This window comes from Triticum urartu, chromosome 2A, assembly GCF_056163025.1.
Source record: "Triticum urartu cultivar PI428250 chromosome 2A, HENAU_Tu73, whole genome shotgun sequence".
NCBI classification, from domain to species: Eukaryota; Viridiplantae; Streptophyta; class Magnoliopsida; order Poales; family Poaceae; genus Triticum; species Triticum urartu.
Genome location: NC_141874.1, coordinates 755,215,531 through 755,235,211, shown reverse-complemented (window position 1 = coordinate 755,235,211; position 19,681 = coordinate 755,215,531). Strand labels below are relative to the sequence as shown.

Sequence of the window (19,681 nt, the reverse complement as noted above, 5' to 3'; positions counted from 1 at the left end):
GAAATGCACAGATGTCTCCTTCACGAATGTTGGCGCGGCGACGAAACTCAGACCAGTTGGTGGTTATAGTGACCCTCTTGTCAGTTCCTAGCGTGATGCGACATTCGGCGAGCAGATGGCCGTCTGCAAGTCTGACCATGAGTGTATCATTATTGATGGGGAACGTAGCATAAATTCAAAAAATTTCCTACGTGTCACCAAGATCTATCTATGGAGAGACCAGCAACGAGGGGAAGGAGAGTGCATCTACATACCCTTGTAGATCGCTAAGCGGAAGCGTTCAAGTGAACGGGGTTGATGGAGTCGTACTCGTCGTGATCCAAATCACCGATGACCAAGTGCCGAACGCACGACACCTCCGCGTTCAACACACGTACAGCCCGGTGACGTCTCCCATGCCTTGATCCAGCAAGGAGAGAGGGAGAGGTTGAGGAAGACTCCATCCAGCAGCAGCACAACAGCGTGGTGGTGGTGGAGGAGCGTGGCAATCCTGCAGGGCTTCGCCAAGCACCACGGGAGAGGAGAATGACTTAGGAGAGAGGGAGGGGCTGCACCAAAGGCATAAGCGGTGTGTCAAGAGGCCCTCCTACCCTCACTATATATAGGGAGCCCAAGGGGGGGTGCGCCAGCCCTAGGAGATCCAATCTCCTAGGGGGCGGCGGCCAGGGGAGGTTTCCCTCCCCCCCCCCCAAGGCACCTAGGAGGTGCCTTCCCTCCTTGGGACTCTTCCTTAGGGTTCCCCCTTCACCCTAGGCGCATGGGCCATAAGGGAAGTGGCACCCCAGCCCACTTTGGGCTGGATCCCTTCCCACTTCAGCCCATGGGACCCTCCGGGATAGGTGGCCCCAGCCGGTGGGCCCCCGGGACCCTTCCGGTGGTCCCGGTACAATACCGATGACCCCGAAACTTGTCCTGATGGCCGAAATAGGACTTCCTATATATAAATCTTTACCTCCGGACCATTCTGGAACTCCTCGTGACGTCCGGGGTCTCATCTGGGACTCCGAACAACATTCGGTAACCACATACAAGCTTCCTTTATAACCCTAGCGTCATCGAACCTTAAGTGTGTAGACCCTACGGGTTCGGGAGACATGCAGACATGACCGAGACGTTCTCCGGTCAATAACCAACAGCGGGATCTGGATACCCATGTTGGCTCCCACATGTTCCACGATGATCTCATCGGATGAACCACGATGTCAAGGACTTAATCAATCCCGTATACAATTTCCTTTGTCTAGCGGTACGATACTTGCCCGAGATTCAATCGTCGGTATCCCGATACCTTGTTCAATCTCGTTACCGGCAAGTCTCTTTTACTCGTTCCGTAACACATCATCCCGTGATCAACTCCTTGATCACATTGTGCACATTATGATGATGTCTTACCGAGTGGGCCCAGAGATACCTCTCCGTTTACACGGAGTGACAAATCCCAATCTCGATTCGTGCCAACCCAACAGACACTTTCGGAGATACCTGTAGTGTACCTTTATAGTCACCCAGTTACGTTGTGACGTTTGGTACACCCAAAACATTCCTACGGTATCCGGGAGTTGCACAATCTCATGGTCTAAGGAAATGATACTTGACATTAAAAAAGCTTTAGCATACGAACTACATGATCTTGTGCTAGGCTTAGGATTGGGTCTTGTCCATCACATCATTCTCCTAATGATGCGATCCCGTTATCAACGACATCCAATGTCCATGGTCAGGAAACCGTAACCATCTATTGATCAACGAGCTAGTCAACTAGAGGCTTACTAGGGACATGGTGTTGTCTATGTATCCACACATGTATCTGAGTTTCCTATCAATACAATTCTAGCATGGATAATAAACGATTATCATGAACAAGGAAATATAATAATAACTAATTTATTATTGCCTCGAGGGCATATTTCCAACAATTATTTGGATCAATGTAGTCCAACAGGTTCTGTTTCGTATAGTTAACCTGAAAATACCGATAGAAGAAAGCAAGATATTTACATGGACATAAATTGTTGTGTGATATGGAAGATAAGAGAGTGTTCTATGGATATTAATGATATTAATGGTGATAGCAAAGTACTGTTATTGACTACACATCTTGAGGACCCAAATTTATGAATGCTCAAATAGAATGGCTGATGAAAGAGCAAGAAGTCAATATTTCTGGTGTCCAATTGACAATTTGAGTACGTACAACCTAGTGTATGAATAGAGAACAAACGAATGAAAAAATGTTGTAGCAAAATTTATCTGCAGCGCAAGGCTTGTTGATGCCATTGAGCTAGCTCATTTGGTCCACGTTTTGACATTTGCACATCTGCTCATGGACATGAGCATTCGTACTGATGTTATTTGTATGTATCAGCAAGTCAGATGGATAAGCCCAGAAATACTAAGATTATACGAGCTGATGTCCATCAAAGTGATTGTACTGGTGTGCGGATTATATTTGTTTGAAAAGCAAGCATGTATATGAAATTATGAGCTCAGATCCATTATACTGGTTGTACATGTAACGAGGACCACCCATTACAGTTTGTCCAAAAGTAGTGTAGCACATATGTCTCTTGTATTTATAATACATGAAAGAAGAAATACGGACAACTCTTATTACTGTCACAACATTAAATGATCAGCCTTTGCTCAAGAGCTTTGCATGTAAGATCAGATCCAGCGCGGCGAGACGGTCTGAGCCCTCGGCTCATACGACTAGGCTTCATCAGTATTGCCTACCTGCTTCTCCAAGACAATTCAGAAAAATTATGAAAAACAACACAATGTCTTTGTCTTAGTAATAGACTTACTAATATCTAATTTATTTCAGATGTCCGATCATTTGAAGGTAACACAACTTGAATTTCTTAGGTAGATATCTCAGTTCCCTTCAAATTAGGAACAATAACAGCAATGAACACCAAGATTTGAACAATTTTTTTCACAAATGTCACTCAGACCTGATAATCCTCCTGCAAAGATGCACAACCTTTGTCCAGAAAAAAACAAACACTGTGAATACGACAAAAGAGGATGAGAGGAAAATTAGGCAGGCAAAGAACATGATGAATTCAAGGCATCACCTTCCTGGTGGCAAAATACATCTAGATACATCCATTTCTGCGATACGTCCATTTCTGCGACGAGTAATTTCGAACGGAGGGAGTAGATCAGCACTCGAGGCTGCATTTATTTATTTTTTACTTGAAACATCATGCATGATTTCTTACTACTTTGTTTTTAAATTAGAATTTGGCAAAAAGAACCAGAAATTAGTTACCATATCAAAAAATCACTTGACCAAGAGTACAATTAAAATTTACATTAACTGAGATAAGCTTAGTCCCTGAACAACCAACAAAAACTCATGCAATATTTTGATATAAATGGCACAATGAATGTCAGAGTTAACCAAGAGGAGGGCAGCCGCGTGAGCCTCGTCAGAGTTGGTGGGTATCTACAGTGCAACGACAAACTGTAACTACTGAAGCATTTAACTGTCACAGACCCCTCGCTGATGCGATGTAGCAAGAAACATCAGAGGGATTTTGAGGCATCGAAAGCAGTAGGTTCCTCAGGACAGGGTCCGGCTTCAACTTCTCATATGGCAATTTACCGTGCATGCTAGCGTGGAATTCCTCGTAGTCCATAAGCTGGCACATCAACAGGATTATGAAAAAAAGTTAGAAACAGAACATGTAGTTGAAATACTATGAAACTAACAGAAACTTGTTAATCTAAGCGTTGTGGGACATATATACCTTCAGACCGGCCATTGTAGTTCCTTATTCCCTGTACAAATTTAGGCACATCTTGGGGACCAAGTTCTCCTCAATCTGAAGCTTGTTCAGCATGTAGTCTGCGATTCGTAGATACAACTATAGCACACAAATTCTGTAGCATGAAAACCGAGGATTGGTATAAGTTTATTATTTTTCGTGCTCGGCTGGGAACGCTCCGCTAGTTTGTCACGCTGGGCGACACATGATATGATAATGCCATTGTGCTACTACTGACAGTAGGTCCATGTAAGACGGATTATCTGAAATCCTAATCGGATTCAAACCTAATGATGGTATACAATCCTTCAAAAGGCAAGAACATACTCTAGAATTTGACACATTAATCTTGTGTGACTGAAATGCCCATTTCCTTGGAGACATCCGAAAAATCCTGAAGGAAACACACTTCAAGTTATAGAAGACTTATAATTGCAAGTAATCAAAGTTATGAACCAAAAAAATTGAAATGGTTACTGTACCTCAAAGATTTGCTTGATGTAAGGCTTCTCTGGAGGCTTTGATACATGCATCGAGAGATCATTGCTCTAGGAACTAATGATACTTAAGTAAATTGCATAGTCAATAATATCACGCACATGTTGGTCAAAACTTCAAGCCGCTGTAAAAAAAATTTGATAACCTTGCTAGTTCCATTTTAATTGTAGGGTCAGCCAGATGTTAATCCAAAGAGAAGATTAAACTTGCTTCTGGTCTTAAGGCTTGAATAGATTTGTGAAAAGATCCTTGCAATTTTCAGAAGAGCTACAGCTCCGCTTCCATTGCTATCACTTCCCACGGAAAGCGCCTGAGAACATATGTATTATGAAAATATCAGAAATAATATCAAAGAAGATTCTTGGAATATTTTTTCAGCGTTACATACAGGTGCAACACCAAAAGTGTCAAAGTCTGCAACTATGGCAATAGTTGGGATGGATGTGAGTACACCATACACCATATTCATAGTTGATGAGACTTAAATTAAGTAATAAAAAATAGGGAAATAATTAAAGAATACAATCCTTGTCGAATTAGCAAAGATTTTGGTTCGAAATCCTTTCATTTAATTAGCCAGCCCCGCCTTTTCTATGCTCTGATTTCTGAGGCCTTATTTAGCTTGGGTACCCCTTTAAATTGAATTTCTATTTTCAAAAATGGGGTTTACCAAATTTTAACAGGGCAGCATGATCAACCTGCTCCACAATAACACACCCATGTGAATCCATTAAAATGTCTTTTTTTGCTTGCCATCATTATTAACAAATAGAGCCAAACAGAAGATATTACAATGCCAATCAAAGCATTTATTCACATAGGTCATAGGCTCTCCATAGAAGCAGATGATACATACATGATCTAAGGAGCGACAAGTCTGTCATACCAATGGTGAGCAGGGTGGCTTCTTCAGCAGGCGTTTTGACTCGTCGGCATCCGGCTTTTACCAAAGCACGACATGGAGGTACACATGGTTCTCCGTCTTCTCGAAGTTCCATGGCACGTCCTCCCTTCTGAATCCGAACAAGTTCATGCCCACGTACAGCCCACATCCAATCTATACACAAACATAGACAGAAAGAAACAATTCACTTATAATTTCTTTAGTGGTAATCAATGATTGTGACCACAGTTAACCACAAAGAAGATGCAATCAGTGAAGATAAGCATGGACCAACCTTTTAACAGATTCTTCTTTTTAGTGAACACCATACGGGCAAGTTCCTTTTTTTTCCTGGATTGCAATAACACCACAGCATGAAAATCTGATAAGCAAATGGCACAACTAATTGGTCATTGCACAAAAAAATAGCCAAATACGACATCTTCCTAATTATAGGAATCCAAACCATCCATAGGACACATATGACCAATATAACAAATTGCTAGAGTAGATGTACAGTCATGTTGTTGTTCAAAAATCTTCAGAAACAAATTGCAGTTGAGGGCTCACAAAATTGCAGTTGGGGACTCACCTTGTAGATGCAGGCTAGCGTATCTTGGCGAGGAGGCAGTGGCTGTGTGCTTGGAGGGCCTGGCCGTCGCGCCGGCTTCGCTTTGCTCTGCTTGTGTCTGCCGCCGTATCCGCTCCCGTGACACGCCGATCTGAGATATATACTGATGACAACTTTTTCAGTGTAATATTCCTTCACAAAAGAATGCTCAATTTGCACTGGATTAGAAATCAGCTAGTCCCTTAACCAGGTATATGATATTTGCAACTCCTTTTATTTTGTAAATCGCATGCGTCCGGAATAACATTACTACACTGCATCATGATTTAGGAAAAAAATCAAGCCTATAAATGAGAACACAAAACTCTGACTTCCTTATTTTCCTCCAAAGAGAACCAATTCATCTTGAGTATACCACAACCTAAAATTGGCACTATTCACTATCCTTACCGTTGCAAATACTTGTGAAAAAAGATACATTGAAATTTTGAGTATACCACACCTAAAATTGGCACTGTCCACTATCCTTACCATTGGAAATACAAAGGTGGGGAGCTATGGATCTTGTCAGAGAAGTGCTTCCTCCTCCTCCTCTTGCCGTACACCTAACCATGAGTTCTTCGCGTCCTCTGCCCTTCCTACCACCAACTGCTCTGTAGTGCAAAGCCTACAAGTTACACAAGTTACAGATTAAGCTGCAATTAGAAGCAAACCGATAGAAGTATGTCCAAACTGAAAAATAATGAAATTTACTCTATTGTAAGAAAAGTAAATCAAAACCATGGTCAATTTCACTGGTTGTGTATTTATTTGGACCATTGGTAAGACAATCAAGAGTGCACTGAATAATGCCTGTGATCTAATACAACAATTCCAGCAACTCAATGCATTCAGCCACAAACATGGTATACAAAAATTGTTATTCTACGTACTAACTACATATAAGTAATAACCATTGAGAAAATGGAATCAAGAACCCAAGGAAAATCTTAACCAGATGTCTTCCATCTAGAAATTGCAGCTGGCCACCCACTTGTACCTCTTAATCAACGAGTATCTACGAGGGGAATGGGGGAGGACAAAGGACAGGAAGATGACCTGCGCCCGGAAGCTCCTGTGCCGCCGTTGCTTCATCCCGCGTGGCACCACTGTCGGGCCTACCCTACCTAATTTCCACCGATTGTCCGCACCGCGGCCACCGCTGTGTTGTGGACGAGATTATCAGAAAAGGAAGGAAACAAAGCAACAGCCATAGTTGGATCCCTGGAGACGGACACAATGGACACCGATGGTGGAGGGGAATGGGGAGTAAATCGGCGGCGGCAACGGTGACCTTCAGGCGATGACGTGCAGAGGAGGGGAGCATGGCGACAACCCGTGACGACGGAGCGGGCGCACGGCGGTGACCAGCCCTGCTCGAGTCACCTGCCTCCTCCTGGCTGGATCTGCAGGGCCTTCACCGCCAACGGGGAGCAGCGGTGTGCGACGACAGGGCCTGTGAGAGGAGGAGTGATGAGAGGACAGAGGATGGGGTGGGTAGAGCCGAGGAGGAAGGATCGGGGGCGGCGGCGGCGGCGGCTGGAGAACGAGGGAAGAGAGGAGGAGGAGGCGGCAGCGGCAAAGAGGGAAGGCGTCGTGGCCTTGTGGAGTCTGGTAGAGACCCGGGTTAGGTTTAGACCAATCCCGCGTGTGTGAGCGACTTGACCAATTCCGTCGCGTTCGTTTTGTCGTTTCCTATCCGACGTGGTTAGCGTGAGCGTTCGGTCTTGATGCACACCTTATTGTTTTGGATGTCGGAGAGCGCGTGGTGAGCGGGGAAATGGTTGGCAGGCGGCGGCAGGTACTCACAGGGTGCGTGAGCGGGGAACTGGATAGAAGGGGAAGGCAAGGACTCGGTTTCCAAACGAAAGGGAGGATTCGATCCGTTTCGAAGCGGGGAATTTATATACGCTTCCTTTTGGTTTCGCCAAACTGCTAGGCTGGCTAGCCGACCTTGGCTTCCTGCTGCCAATTACATCGTGGGTACATTTTGATACACAAAATACCACAAATTGATTGCTATGCAGTGCAAATTGACTCTACATTAGCCACGCGGGATGCCACATCGGCTCGAGCCACTTGACCGTCACCGGAACATCTGCGAAAAACCCTCCGATGCATGCTGAAGTTACTTCGCATGGTCCCTAACGTTGGAGAACCCCCCCCCCCCCCCCCCATATTTCTCCAACGCACGAAATCCCTAACCATGTTGCGGGATGCCACATCAGCTCGAGGCCCTTGCCCGTCATCGGAATATTTGCGGGAAACCTTCTGGTCAAGGACTTCCTCATCCAGCAAGTCCTTGATCGTATGAGGCTATGGGGGAGCCACGCCGCGCCAGGCTCGGAGCAAGAGCAGATTTGGTCGGTGCCCTTGCCTCCACGGGAATGGGAACGACTAGCGGTGAGGTCGCAGAGGCGCACTGGGGTGGCGGATTAGGGGCGCGGCGAGTTGGGCAAGGTCATGGATGGGCTTCGACGAGGCAGCTAGCTCGGGTGCTCAAAGCGGGTATACACAGGAGAGAAAGAGGAATGTGAGGCTGCTGGTGGGGTTCGGCGCACAGTATGCTTTGGGTGCCGATGTGCCCCTGATTGTTTGGGCTGATGAGGCCCCTGACTTTGTTTCGGTGATGGTGTCCGGTGAGATGGGGCACCAAGTTTAGGTGGAATATATGTTATTCCTCTCAAAAAAAAGTATTTGCATGTGGCCGCTAAAAAATTCCCTCTGGCATCTCTAATGACTGCAGCTGTCTTCGCCCGGCCTATTCATTCGCGTAAAATGATGCATCAATGTTTAACTTGACGAACTTGGGTTCAGCATTTTTCCATCTTTGCTCTAGCCCCCCCTGGTTTTTTAGATTAGCTTGATGGAAATTGTTTGTAGAACCGACATAGGCCACCTGGAGGGATATGATGGTATTTCATCATGCGTAAATTGTCGTCGTATCCACCACAAATACCAGCTGCCAACAACAATGATTTGTTTGACATCATGGTTGGGTTTAGCTGGAACATGCATCTCTTCCACTAAGTGTAGATTCTCAAGGACCACCGATCCAGAGCAATCCACCACCTTAGCTTCTTCCACAACTTTGAAGATTCCCAGCCTACAGCAGAGCTACTTTCCATGTTGGCAATCAAACATAAGGTGTTTAATATCCTCAGCAGCAACATGACAAATCGGACGAGCCCCATATGTACCAACATGCATGTTCATAAGTATTGATTTTAGACGAATAATTCGTGAAGTGCTTGCCAACAAAAAATCGAAACTTTACGTGTGATATTTAGTTTCCAAAGCTACTCCACACTCCTGGAATTTGAGATACACCTAGTTGTTCCAGTAGAGTTCATGTGCCCGAAAATTTCGTATCCACTAAACTTTATACGCCCACTGAACTGTGAGCCCTTTGCGATCTGGATGCCAGGCAACAAAGGCATCAAAAGGATTGTGATTGAGCGGTATTTGCAAGATTCTTCAAACATCTACAGGGTTGACGATTGATTAGATCGGCTCTTCATCCCACAGTCCTAAAATAGGATCAAGCAAATCGCTAACTGGTGTTAAATCAATATGGCCCCGAGCGGTGATCACTTTTCTGTCGGGACTTGCGGGAATCCATGGAGCACTCCATATGTTCGCATTCTCTCAATTACCAATCTGCCATATATATTCCAATTTGAAAGTTTCCAAACCTTTCATAATGCTTTGCCAAGTGAAAAACTAACCATTTTTTCAGGGTAGCTTGAAGCAAACTGCAACTGGGGTAGTACTTTGCTTTCAAAATTCTTGCACAAAGAAATTCTAGGTTGCTTATGAGTCTCCAACATTGCTTTGAGAGCATTGCCCGATTAGAAAGAATAGAGTTCCCTAAAACCATACCTCCTTCATTCTTAGGATAACAGAGCATCCACCAAGCATACCAGTGCATTCTATTGTGTTCCTTATCATCTCCCCATCAGAATTGCGCAATTAAATCAGTGGTGTCCTTGCGTACACCTTTAGGCAGAGTAAAAACTGACATAGCAAAAACTAGAATAGCTTGGGCCACCGATTTAAGAAGAATCTCTTTACCACGAGTAGAGAGTTTCTTTTCCATCCACCCCTTTAATTTTTCTTTAATTCTTTCATATAAATGTTTGAAGCAATTGTTGGGGAACGTAGTAATTTCAAAAAATTTCCTACGCACACGCAAGGATCGTGGTGATGCATAGCAACGAGAGGGGAGAGTATTGTCCACGTACCCTCGTAGACCGTAAGCGGAAGCGTTATGACAACGCGGTTGATGTAGTCGTACGTCTTCACGATCCGACCGATCCAAGTACCGAACGTACAGCACCTCCGAGTTCAGCACACGTTCAGCTCGATGACGATCCCCGGACTCCGATCCAGCAAAGTGTCGGGGATGAGTTCCGTCAGCACGACGGCGTGGTGACGATGATGATGTTCTACCGGCGCAGGGCTTCGCCTAAACTCCGCGACGATATGACCGAGGTGGAATATGGTGGAGGGGGGCACCGCACATGGCTAAGGAACGATCACGTAGAACAACTTTGTGTGTTATGGGGTGCCCCCTGCCCCCGTATATAAAGGAGCAAGGGAGGGGGTGGCCGGCCTAGGAGGGGGCGCACCAAGGAGGAGTCCTACTCCCACCGGGAGTAGGATTTCCCCCCTTCCAAGTAGTAGGAGTAGGAGTCAAGGAAAGGGGGAAGAGAAGAGAAGGAAGGAGGGGGCGCAGCCCCTCCCCCTAGTCCAATTCGGACTAGGCCTTGGGGGGGCGCCCAACCTCTCCTCTCTCTTTCCCCTAAAGCCCAATAAGGCCCATATACTCCCCGGCGAATTCCCGTAACTCTCCGGTACTCCGAAAAATACCCGAATCACTCGGAACCTTTCCGAACTCCGAATATAGTCGTCCAATATATCGATCTTTACGTCTCGGCCATTTCGAGACTCCTCGTCATGTCCCCGATCTCATCCGGGACTCCGAACTCCTTCGGTACATCAAAACTCATAAACTCATAATAAAACTGTCATCGAAACCTTAAGCATGCGGACCCTACGTGTTTGAGAACTATGTAGACATGACCTAGAACCATTCTCGGTCAATAACCAATAGCGGAACCTGGATGCTCATATTGGCTCCTACATATTCTACAAAGATCTTTATCGGTCAAACCGCATAACAACATACGTTGTTCCCTTTGTCATCGGTATGTTACTTGCCCGAGATTCGATCGTCGGTATCCAATACCTAGTTCAATCTCGTTACCGGCAAGTCTCTTTACTCGTTACGTAATACATCATCTCGCAACTAACTCATTAGTCACATTGCTTGCAAGGCTTATAGTGATGTGCATTACCGAGAGGGCCCAAAGATACCTCTCCGACAATCGGAGTGACAAAACCTAATCTCGAAATACGCCAACCCAACATGTACCTTTGGAGACACCTATAGTACTCCTTTATAATCACCCAGTTACGTTGTGACGTTTGGTAGCACCCAAAGTGTTCCTCCGGTAAACGGGAGTTGCATAATTTCATAGTTACAGGAACATGTATAAGTCATGAAGAAAGCAATAGCAATATACTAAACGATCAAGTGCTAGGCTAACGGAATGGGTCATGTCAATCACATCATTCTCCTAATTATGTGATCCCATTAATCAAATGACAACACATGTCTATGGTTAGGAAACATAACCATCTTTGATTAATGAGCTAGTCAAGTAGAGGCATACTAGTGACGTTATGTTGGTCTATGTATTCACACATGTATTATGTTTCCGGTTAATACAAATCTAGCATGAATAATAAACATTTATCATGAAATAAGGAAATAAATAATAACTTTATTATTGCCTCTAGGGCATATTTCCTTCAGTCTCCCACTTGCACTAGAGTCAATAATCTAGTTCACATCGCCATGTGATTTAACACCAATATTCATATCTGTATATGATTAACATCCATAGTTCACATCGTCATGTGACCAACACTCAAAGGGTTTACTAGATTCAATAATCTAGTTCACATCGTTATGTGATTAACACCCAAAGAGTACTAAGGTGTGATCATGTTTTGCTCGTGAGAGAAGTTTAGTCAACGGGTCTGCCACATTCAGATCCGTATGTATTTTGCAAATTTCTATATCAACAATGCTCTGCACAAAGCTATTCTAGCTAATTGCTCCCACTTTCAATATGTATCCAGATTGAGACATAGAGTCATCTAGATCAGTGTAAAAGTTTGCACCGATGTAACTTTTACAACGAACTCTTTTATCACCTCCATAATCGAGAAACATCTCCTTAGTCCTCACTAAGGATATTCTTGACCGCTGTCTAGTGATCTACTATTAGATCAAAATTGTATTCCTCCGCCAAACTCAGAGCAAGGTATACAATAGGTCTGGTTCACGGCATAGCATACTTTATAGAACCTATGACTGAGGCATGGGGAATGACTTTTTCATTCTCTTTCTATTTTCTGCCATGGTCGGGTCTTGAGTCTTACTCAACTTCACACCTTGCAACACAGGCAAGAACTCCTTCTTTGACTGTTCCATTTTGAACTATTTCAAAAAATTTATCAAGGTATGTACTCATTGAAAAATCTTATAAAGCGTCTTGATCTATCTATATAGATCTTGATGCTCAATGAGTAAGCAGCTTCACCGAGGTCTTTCTTTGAAAAACTCTTATTCAAGTATCCTTTCATGCTATCCAGAATTTCTATATCATTTCCAATCAACAATATGTCATCCACATATAATATTTAGAAATGCTACAGAGCTCCCACTCACTTTCTTGTAAATACAGTCTTCTGCAAAAGTCTGTATAAAACCATATGCTTTGATCAACTCATCAAGCATATATTCCAACTCTGAGATGCTTGCACCAGTCCATAGATGGATTGCTGGAGCTTGCACATTTTGTTAGCACCTTTAGGATTGACAAAACCTTCTGGTTGCATCATATACAACTCTTCTTTAAGAAAACCATTAAGGAATGCAGTTTTGACATCCATTTGCCAGATTTCATAAAATGTGGCAATTGCTAACATGATTCGGACAGACTTAAACATCGTTACGAGTGAGAAAATCTCATCGTATTCAACACCTTGAACTTGTCAAAAAACTTTTGCAACAAGTCGAGTTTTGTAGATAGTAACACTACTATCAGTGTCTGTCTTCCTCTTGAAGATCCATTTATTTAACTTGACTTGCTGATCATCGAGCAAGTCAACCAAAGTCCACACTTTGTTCTCATATATGGATCCTATCTCAGATTTTATGGCCTCAAGCCGTTTCGCGGAATCTAGGCTCATCATCGCTTCCTCATAGTTTGTAGGTTCATCATGGTCTAGTAACATGACTTCTAGAACAGGATTACCGTACCACTTTGGTGCGGATCTTACTCTGGAAGACCTACGAGGTTTGGTAGCAACTTGATCTGAAGTTTCATGATCATCATCATTAACTTCCTCACTAATTGGTGTAGAAATCACTAGAACTGATTTCTGTGATGAACTACTTTCCAATAAGGGAGAAGATACAGTTACCTCATCAAGTTCTACTTTCTTCCCACTCACTTCTTTCGAGAGAAACTCCTTCTCTAGAAAGGATCCATCTTAGCAACCAATAACTTGCCTTCAGATCTGTGATAGAAGGTGTACCCAATAGTTACCTTTGGGTATTCTATGAAGACGCACTTCTCCGATTTGGGTTCGAGCTTATCAGGTGAAAACTTTTTCACATAAGTATCGCAGCCCCAAACTTTAAGAAACAACAACTTTGGTTTCTCGCCAAACCACAGTTCATAAGGTGTCATCTCAACGGATTTAGATGGTGCCCTATTTAACGTGAATGCAGCTGTCTCTAATGCATAACCCCAAAACGATAGTGGTAAATCGGTAAGAGACATCATAGATTGCACTATATCCAATAAAGTACGGTTATGACGTTCAGACACACCATAGCGCTGTGTTGTTCCATGTGGCGTGAGCTGTGAAACTATTCCACATTGTTTTATATGAAGGCCAAACTCGTAACTCAAATATTCTTCTCCACGATCAGATCATAGAAACTTTATTTTCTTGTTACGATGATTCTCCACTTCACTCTGAAATTCTTTGAACTTTTCAAATGTTTCAGACTTGTGTTTCATTAAGTAGATATACTCATATCTGCTCAAATCATCTTGTGAAGGTCAGAAAAATAACGATACTTGCCACAAGCATCAACACTCATTGGATCGCATACATCAGTATGTATTATTTCCAACAAGTCAGTAGCTCGTTCCATTGTTCCGGAGAACGGAGTTTTAGTCATCTTGCCCAAAAGGCACGGTTCGCAAGCATCAAATGATTCATAACCAAGTGATTCCGAAAATCCATCTTTATGGAGTCTCTTCATGCGCTTTACACCGATATGACCCAAACGGCAGTGTCACAAATAAGTTGCACTATCATTATTAACTTTGCATCTTTTGGCATCAATATTGTTAATATGTGCATCACTATGATCGAGAGTCAACAAACTATTTTATTGGGTGTATGACCATCGAAGGTTTTATTCATGTAAACAGAATAACAATTTATTCTCTGTTTTAGATGAATAACCGTATCGCAATAAACATGATCTAATCATATTTATGCTCAACGCAAACACCAAATAACAATTATTTAGGTTCAACACTAATCTCGAAAATATAGGGAGTGTACGATGATGATCATATCAATTTTGGAACCACTTCCAACACACATCGTTACTTCACCCTCAACTAGTCTCTGTTTATTCTGTAACTCCTGTTTCGAGTTACTAATCTTAGCAACCGAACAAGTATCAAATACTCAGGGGCTACTATAAACACTAGTAAAGTACACATCAATAACATGTATATTAAATATACCTTTGTTCACTTTGCCATCCTTCTTATCCGCCAAATACATGGGGCAGTTCCGCTTCCAGTGACCATTTCCTTTGCAGTAGAAGCACTCAGTCTCAGGCTTAGGTCCAGACTTGGGCTTCTTCACTTGAGCTGCAACTTGCTTGCCGTTCTTCTTGAAGTTCCCCTTCTTCCCTTTGCCCTTTTCTTAAAAGAAGTGGTCTTGTTAACTATCAACACTTGATGTTTTTCTTGATTTCTACCTTCGTCGATTTCAGCATCACGAAGAGCTTGGGAATTACTTTCGTTATCCCTTGCATATTATAGTTCATCACGAAGTTCTACTAACTTGGTGATGGTGACTAGAGAATCCTGTCAATCACTATCTTATCTAGAAGATTAACTCCCACTTGATTCAAGCGATTGAAGTACCCAGACAATCTGAACACATGCTCACTAGTTGAGCGATTCTCCTCCATCTTTTAGCTATAGAACTTGTTGGAGACTTCATATCTCTCAACTCGGGTATTTGCTTGAAATATTAACTTTAATTCCTGGAACATCTCATATGGTGCATGACGTTCAAAACGTCTTTGAAGTCCCGATTCTAAGCCGTTAAGCATGGTGCACTAAACTATCAAGTAGTCATCATATTGAGCTAGCCAAACATTCATAATGTCTGCATCTGCTCCTGCAATAGGTCTGTCACCTAGCGGTGCATCAAGGACATAATTCTTCTGTGCAGCAATGAGGATAAACCTCAGATCACGGATCCAATCCGCATCATTGCTACTAACATTTTTCAACATAATTTTTCTCTAGGAACATATATAAAAACATAGGGAAGCAAAAAACATAGAGAAGCAACAACGCGAGCTATTGATCTACAATATAATTTGCAAAATACTACCAGGACTAAGTTCATGATAAATTAAAGTTCAATTAATCATATTACTTAAGAACTCCCACTTAGACAGACATCCCTCTAATCCTCTAAGTGATTACGTGATTCATATCAACTACTCCATGCCCGATCATCACGTGAGATGGAGTAGTTTCAACGGTGAACATCAATATGTTGATCATATCTACTATATGATTCACGCTCGACCTTTCGGTCTCCGTGTTCCGAGGCCATATCTGTTATATGCTAGGCTCGTCAAGTTTAACTTGAGTATTCCGCGTGTGCAACTGTTTTGCACCCGTTGTATTTGAACGTAGAGCCTATCACACCCGATCATCACGTGGTGTCTCAGCACGAAGAACTTTCGCAACGGTGCATACTCAGGGAGAACACTTCTTGATAATTTAGTGAGAGATCATCTTAAAATGCTACCGTCAATCAAAGCAAGATAAGATGCATAAAGGATAAACATCACATGCAATCAATATAAGTGATATGGTATGGCCATCATCATCTTGTGCTTGTGATCTCCATCTCCGAAGCACAGTCATGATCACCATCGTCACCGGCGCGACACCTTGATCTCCATCGTAGCATCGTTGTCGTTACGCTATCTATTGCTTCTACGACTATCGCTACCGCTTAGTGATAAAGTAAAGCAATTACAGGGCGTTTGCAGTTCATACAATAAAGCGACAACCATATGGCTCCTGCCAGTTGCCGATAACTTCGGTTACAAAACATGATCATCTCATACAATAAAATATAGCATCACGTCTTGACCATATCACATCACAACATGCCCTGCAAAAATAAGTTAGACGTCCTCTACTTTGTTGTTGCAAATTTTACGTGGCTGCTATGGGCTGAGCAAGAACCGTTCTTACCTACGCATCAAAACCACAACGATAGTTTGTCAAGTTAGTGCTGCTTTAACCTTCGCAAGGACCGGGCGTAGCCACACTCGGTTCAACTAAAGTTGGAGAAACAGACACCCGCCAGCCACCTGTGTGCAAAGCACGTCGGTAGAACCAGTCTCGCGTAAGCGTACGCGTAATGTCGGTCCGGGCCGCTTCATCCAACAATACCGCTGAACCAAAGTATGACTTGCTGGTAAGCAGTATGACTTGTATCGCCCACAACTCACTTGTGTTCTACTCGTGCATATAACATCAACGCATAAAACCTAGGCTGGGATGCCACTGTTGGGGAACGTAGTAATCTCAAAAAAATTCCTACGCACACGCAAGGATCATGGTGATGCATAGCAACGAGAGGGGAGAGTATTGTCCACGTACCCTCGTAGACCGTAAGCGGAAGCGTTATGACAACGCGGTTGATGTAGTCGTATGTCTTCACGATCCGACCGATCCAAGTACCGAACGTACGGCACCTCCGAGTTCAGCACACGTTCAGCTCGATGACGATCCCCGGACTCCGATCCAGCAAAGTGTCGGGGATGAGTTCCGTCAGCACGACGGCGTGGTGACGATGACGATGTTCTACCGGCGCAGGGCTTCGCCTAAACTCCGCGACGATATGACCGAGGTGGAATATGGTGGAGGGGGGCACCGCACACGGCTAAGGAACGATCACGTAGATCAACTTTGTGTGTTATGGGGTGCCCCCTGCCCCCGTATATAAAGGAGCAAGGGAGGGGGTGGCCGGCCTAGGAGGGAGCGCACCAAGGAGGAGTCCTACTCCCACCGGGAGTAGGATTCCCCCCTTCCAAGTAGTAGGAGTAGGAGTCAAGGAAAGGGGGAAGAGAAGAGAAGGAAGGAGGGGGCGCAGCCCCTCCCCCTAGTCCAATTCGGACTAGGCCTTGGGGGGGGGGGGGCGCCCAACCTCTCCTCTCTCTTTCCCCTAAAGCCCAATAAGGCCCATATACTCCCCGGCGAATTCCCGTAACTCTCCGGTACTCCGAAAAATACCCGAATCACTCGGAACCTTTCCGAACTCCGAATATAGTCGTCCAATATATCGATCTTTACGTCTCGACCATTTTGAGACTCCTCGTCATGTCCCCGATCTCATCCGGGACTCCGAACTCCTTCGGTACATCAAAACTCATAAACTCATAATAAAACTGTCATCGAAACCTTAAGCGTGCGGACCCTACGGGTTTGAGAACTATGTAGACATGACCTAGAACCATTCTCGGTCAATAACCAATAGCGGAACCTGGATGCTCATATTGGCTCCTACATATTCTACAAAGATCTTTATCGGTCAAACCGCATAACAACATACGTTGTTCCCTTTGTCATCGGTATGTTACTTGCCCGAGATTCGATCGTCGGTATCCAATACCTAGTTCAATCTCGTTACCGGCAAGTCTCTTTACTCGTTACGTAATACATCATCTCGCAACTAACTCATTAGTCACATTGCTTGCAAGGCTTATAGTAATGTGCATTACCGAGAGGGCCCAGAGATACCTCTCCAACAATCGGAGTGACAAAACCTAATCTCGAAATACGCCAACCCAACATGTACCTTTGGAGACACCTGTAGTACTCCTTTATAATCACCCAGTTACGTTGTGACGTTTGGTAGCACCCAAAGTGTTCCTCCGGTAAACGGGAGTTGCATAATCTCATAGTTACAGGAACATGTATAAGTCATGAAGAAAGCAATAGCAATATACTAAACGATCAAGTGCTAGGCTAACGGAATGGGTCATGTCAATCACATCATTCTCTTAATGATGTGATCCCATTAATCAAATGACAACACATGTCTATGGTTAGGAAACATAACCATCTTTGATTAATGAGCTAGTCAAGTAGAGGCATACTAGTGACGTTATGTTGGTCTATGTATTCACACATGTATTATGTTTCCGGTTAATACAAATCTAGCATGAATAATAAACATTTATCATGAAATAAGGAAATAAATAATAACTTTATTATTGCCTCTAAGGCATATTTCCTTCAGCAATCACTTCTATCTGCTCCCACCATCGTCGGCAATCCAATGTACTTATCAGACAAGGCTTCCGTGTCTATATGTAGCCGTTGACAAATTTCGGATCTAGATGTCCCATGAGTATACTTTTGGAGAACTTTTATAATAGATATTGAAGATTTTCGAACAAAAAACTAGTGGCCACACGTTCACTTCGAACCTGTGAAAGTTTGTGCAATGAGCACGCGGGGTTACAAGTTGGCTGCACACCATTGACAAGGCTAGAAACTTTGCAAACGGCACCCTAACTTACACATATCATACATGGTACTTGGAGAAAACTGTGAAAGCACCATGGTTGCTGCTGGATCCAAACGATGAATCTGGGATGATGCCATTATTTTGAAGAGAAATTTGCAAGTGCACGCCAATGCCCAGTTCTTCCTGGACACATAATTGCTTCACAATCCGCAAAGTCGTTGGACTCCGCATGAGGGCTTGCCAAATTTTAAGTTTTAGTTTCTGGAAATTGCAAAATTTGCCGTTCATTCGTATCAAGTTTCAGCACTTGAAACTTGGTCAAGTTTCAACAACTTGTCAAAACGTATTCAAAGGTGATCTTATTTGAAAGCCCTCGTCACAAGCAACATGAGTATGCAAAGGAGAACATAATTTTAACTTACGATTCAAAAGAACCAATGAAAGCCAAAAGAAAAATGTTGCTGATGCCTTCGCAACTGCGTGCCCCAAAGATACTCCCTTATTTGCAGGGAACTCTACAGTCCAGCACAATGTGTTGGGAAAAGTGTCTTGTTGACGTTCAAGAATCAACTTTAGACATGCGTATCCATAGGAACATGGTTACTGATTAGTAGGCCGGGTGTGTGTACGACGAACTTATAGTGAAGGTCGCCATACACTCAACAAAGTGACACAACGATATTTTCTAAATAGGTTGAATCGCCACAGTGGAAGCGCAACCTACATCGTTTGGGAGGGTCTCTTGAGTAGTGCCAACACTTGGAGTTTGACAAATGACCAAGGCTACCCTTGAAGTAACTCGATTCTTTGAAGTAAGGAAGTGGGAGGGTAGAGCTTGGCATTTTTTTTCATCCTTTGGCCCATGTGCCTCTAGTTGGTATAGGATGTGGGTTTTGGACCACTAAGGGGAGAATCCCTACACTATTTGGGGGCTTCCTTGATTGGGCTGGAGCCTCT

At 43.6% G+C, this 19,681-nt stretch overlaps 1 protein-coding gene and 1 long non-coding RNA gene across 2 annotated transcripts; both read right to left on the bottom strand.

Moving 5' to 3' along the window:
* Window positions 1-3,277: 3,277 nt before the first annotated feature.
* On the bottom strand, window positions 3,278-4,750 carry LOC147987836 (uncharacterized). The gene is made up of 3 exons (XR_015615324.1): window positions 4,256-4,750; window positions 3,756-4,167; window positions 3,278-3,647 (listed from the first exon to the last, which is right to left on the bottom strand). It is a non-coding gene; the product is annotated as an uncharacterized LOC147987836 (long non-coding RNA).
* A 327-nt stretch (window positions 4,751-5,077) lies between these two features.
* On the bottom strand, window positions 5,078-7,352 carry LOC125521378 (uncharacterized). Its single transcript, XM_087540452.1, has 5 exons — window positions 6,824-7,352; window positions 6,257-6,392; window positions 5,746-5,888; window positions 5,450-5,502; window positions 5,078-5,328 (listed from the first exon to the last, which is right to left on the bottom strand). The coding sequence occupies exons 2-5, from the start codon at window positions 6,257-6,259 to the stop codon at window positions 5,081-5,083; spliced, it is 447 nt and encodes a 148-aa protein (XP_087396578.1). The 5' UTR covers window positions 6,260-6,392; window positions 6,824-7,352; the 3' UTR covers window positions 5,078-5,080.
* Between the last annotated feature and the right edge of the window lie 12,329 nt (window positions 7,353-19,681).

Coding starts and splice junctions, on each gene's coding strand:
- LOC125521378 (XM_087540452.1), bottom strand. Junction 5,503..5,745: donor GCTAGCCTGCATCTACAAGG/TGAGTCCCCAAC, acceptor GCAATCCAGGAA/AAAAAAGGAACTTGCCCGTA. Junction 5,329..5,449: donor AAAGAAGAATCTGTTAAAAG/GTTGGTCCATGC, acceptor GTTTGTGTATAG/ATTGGATGTGGGCTGTACGT.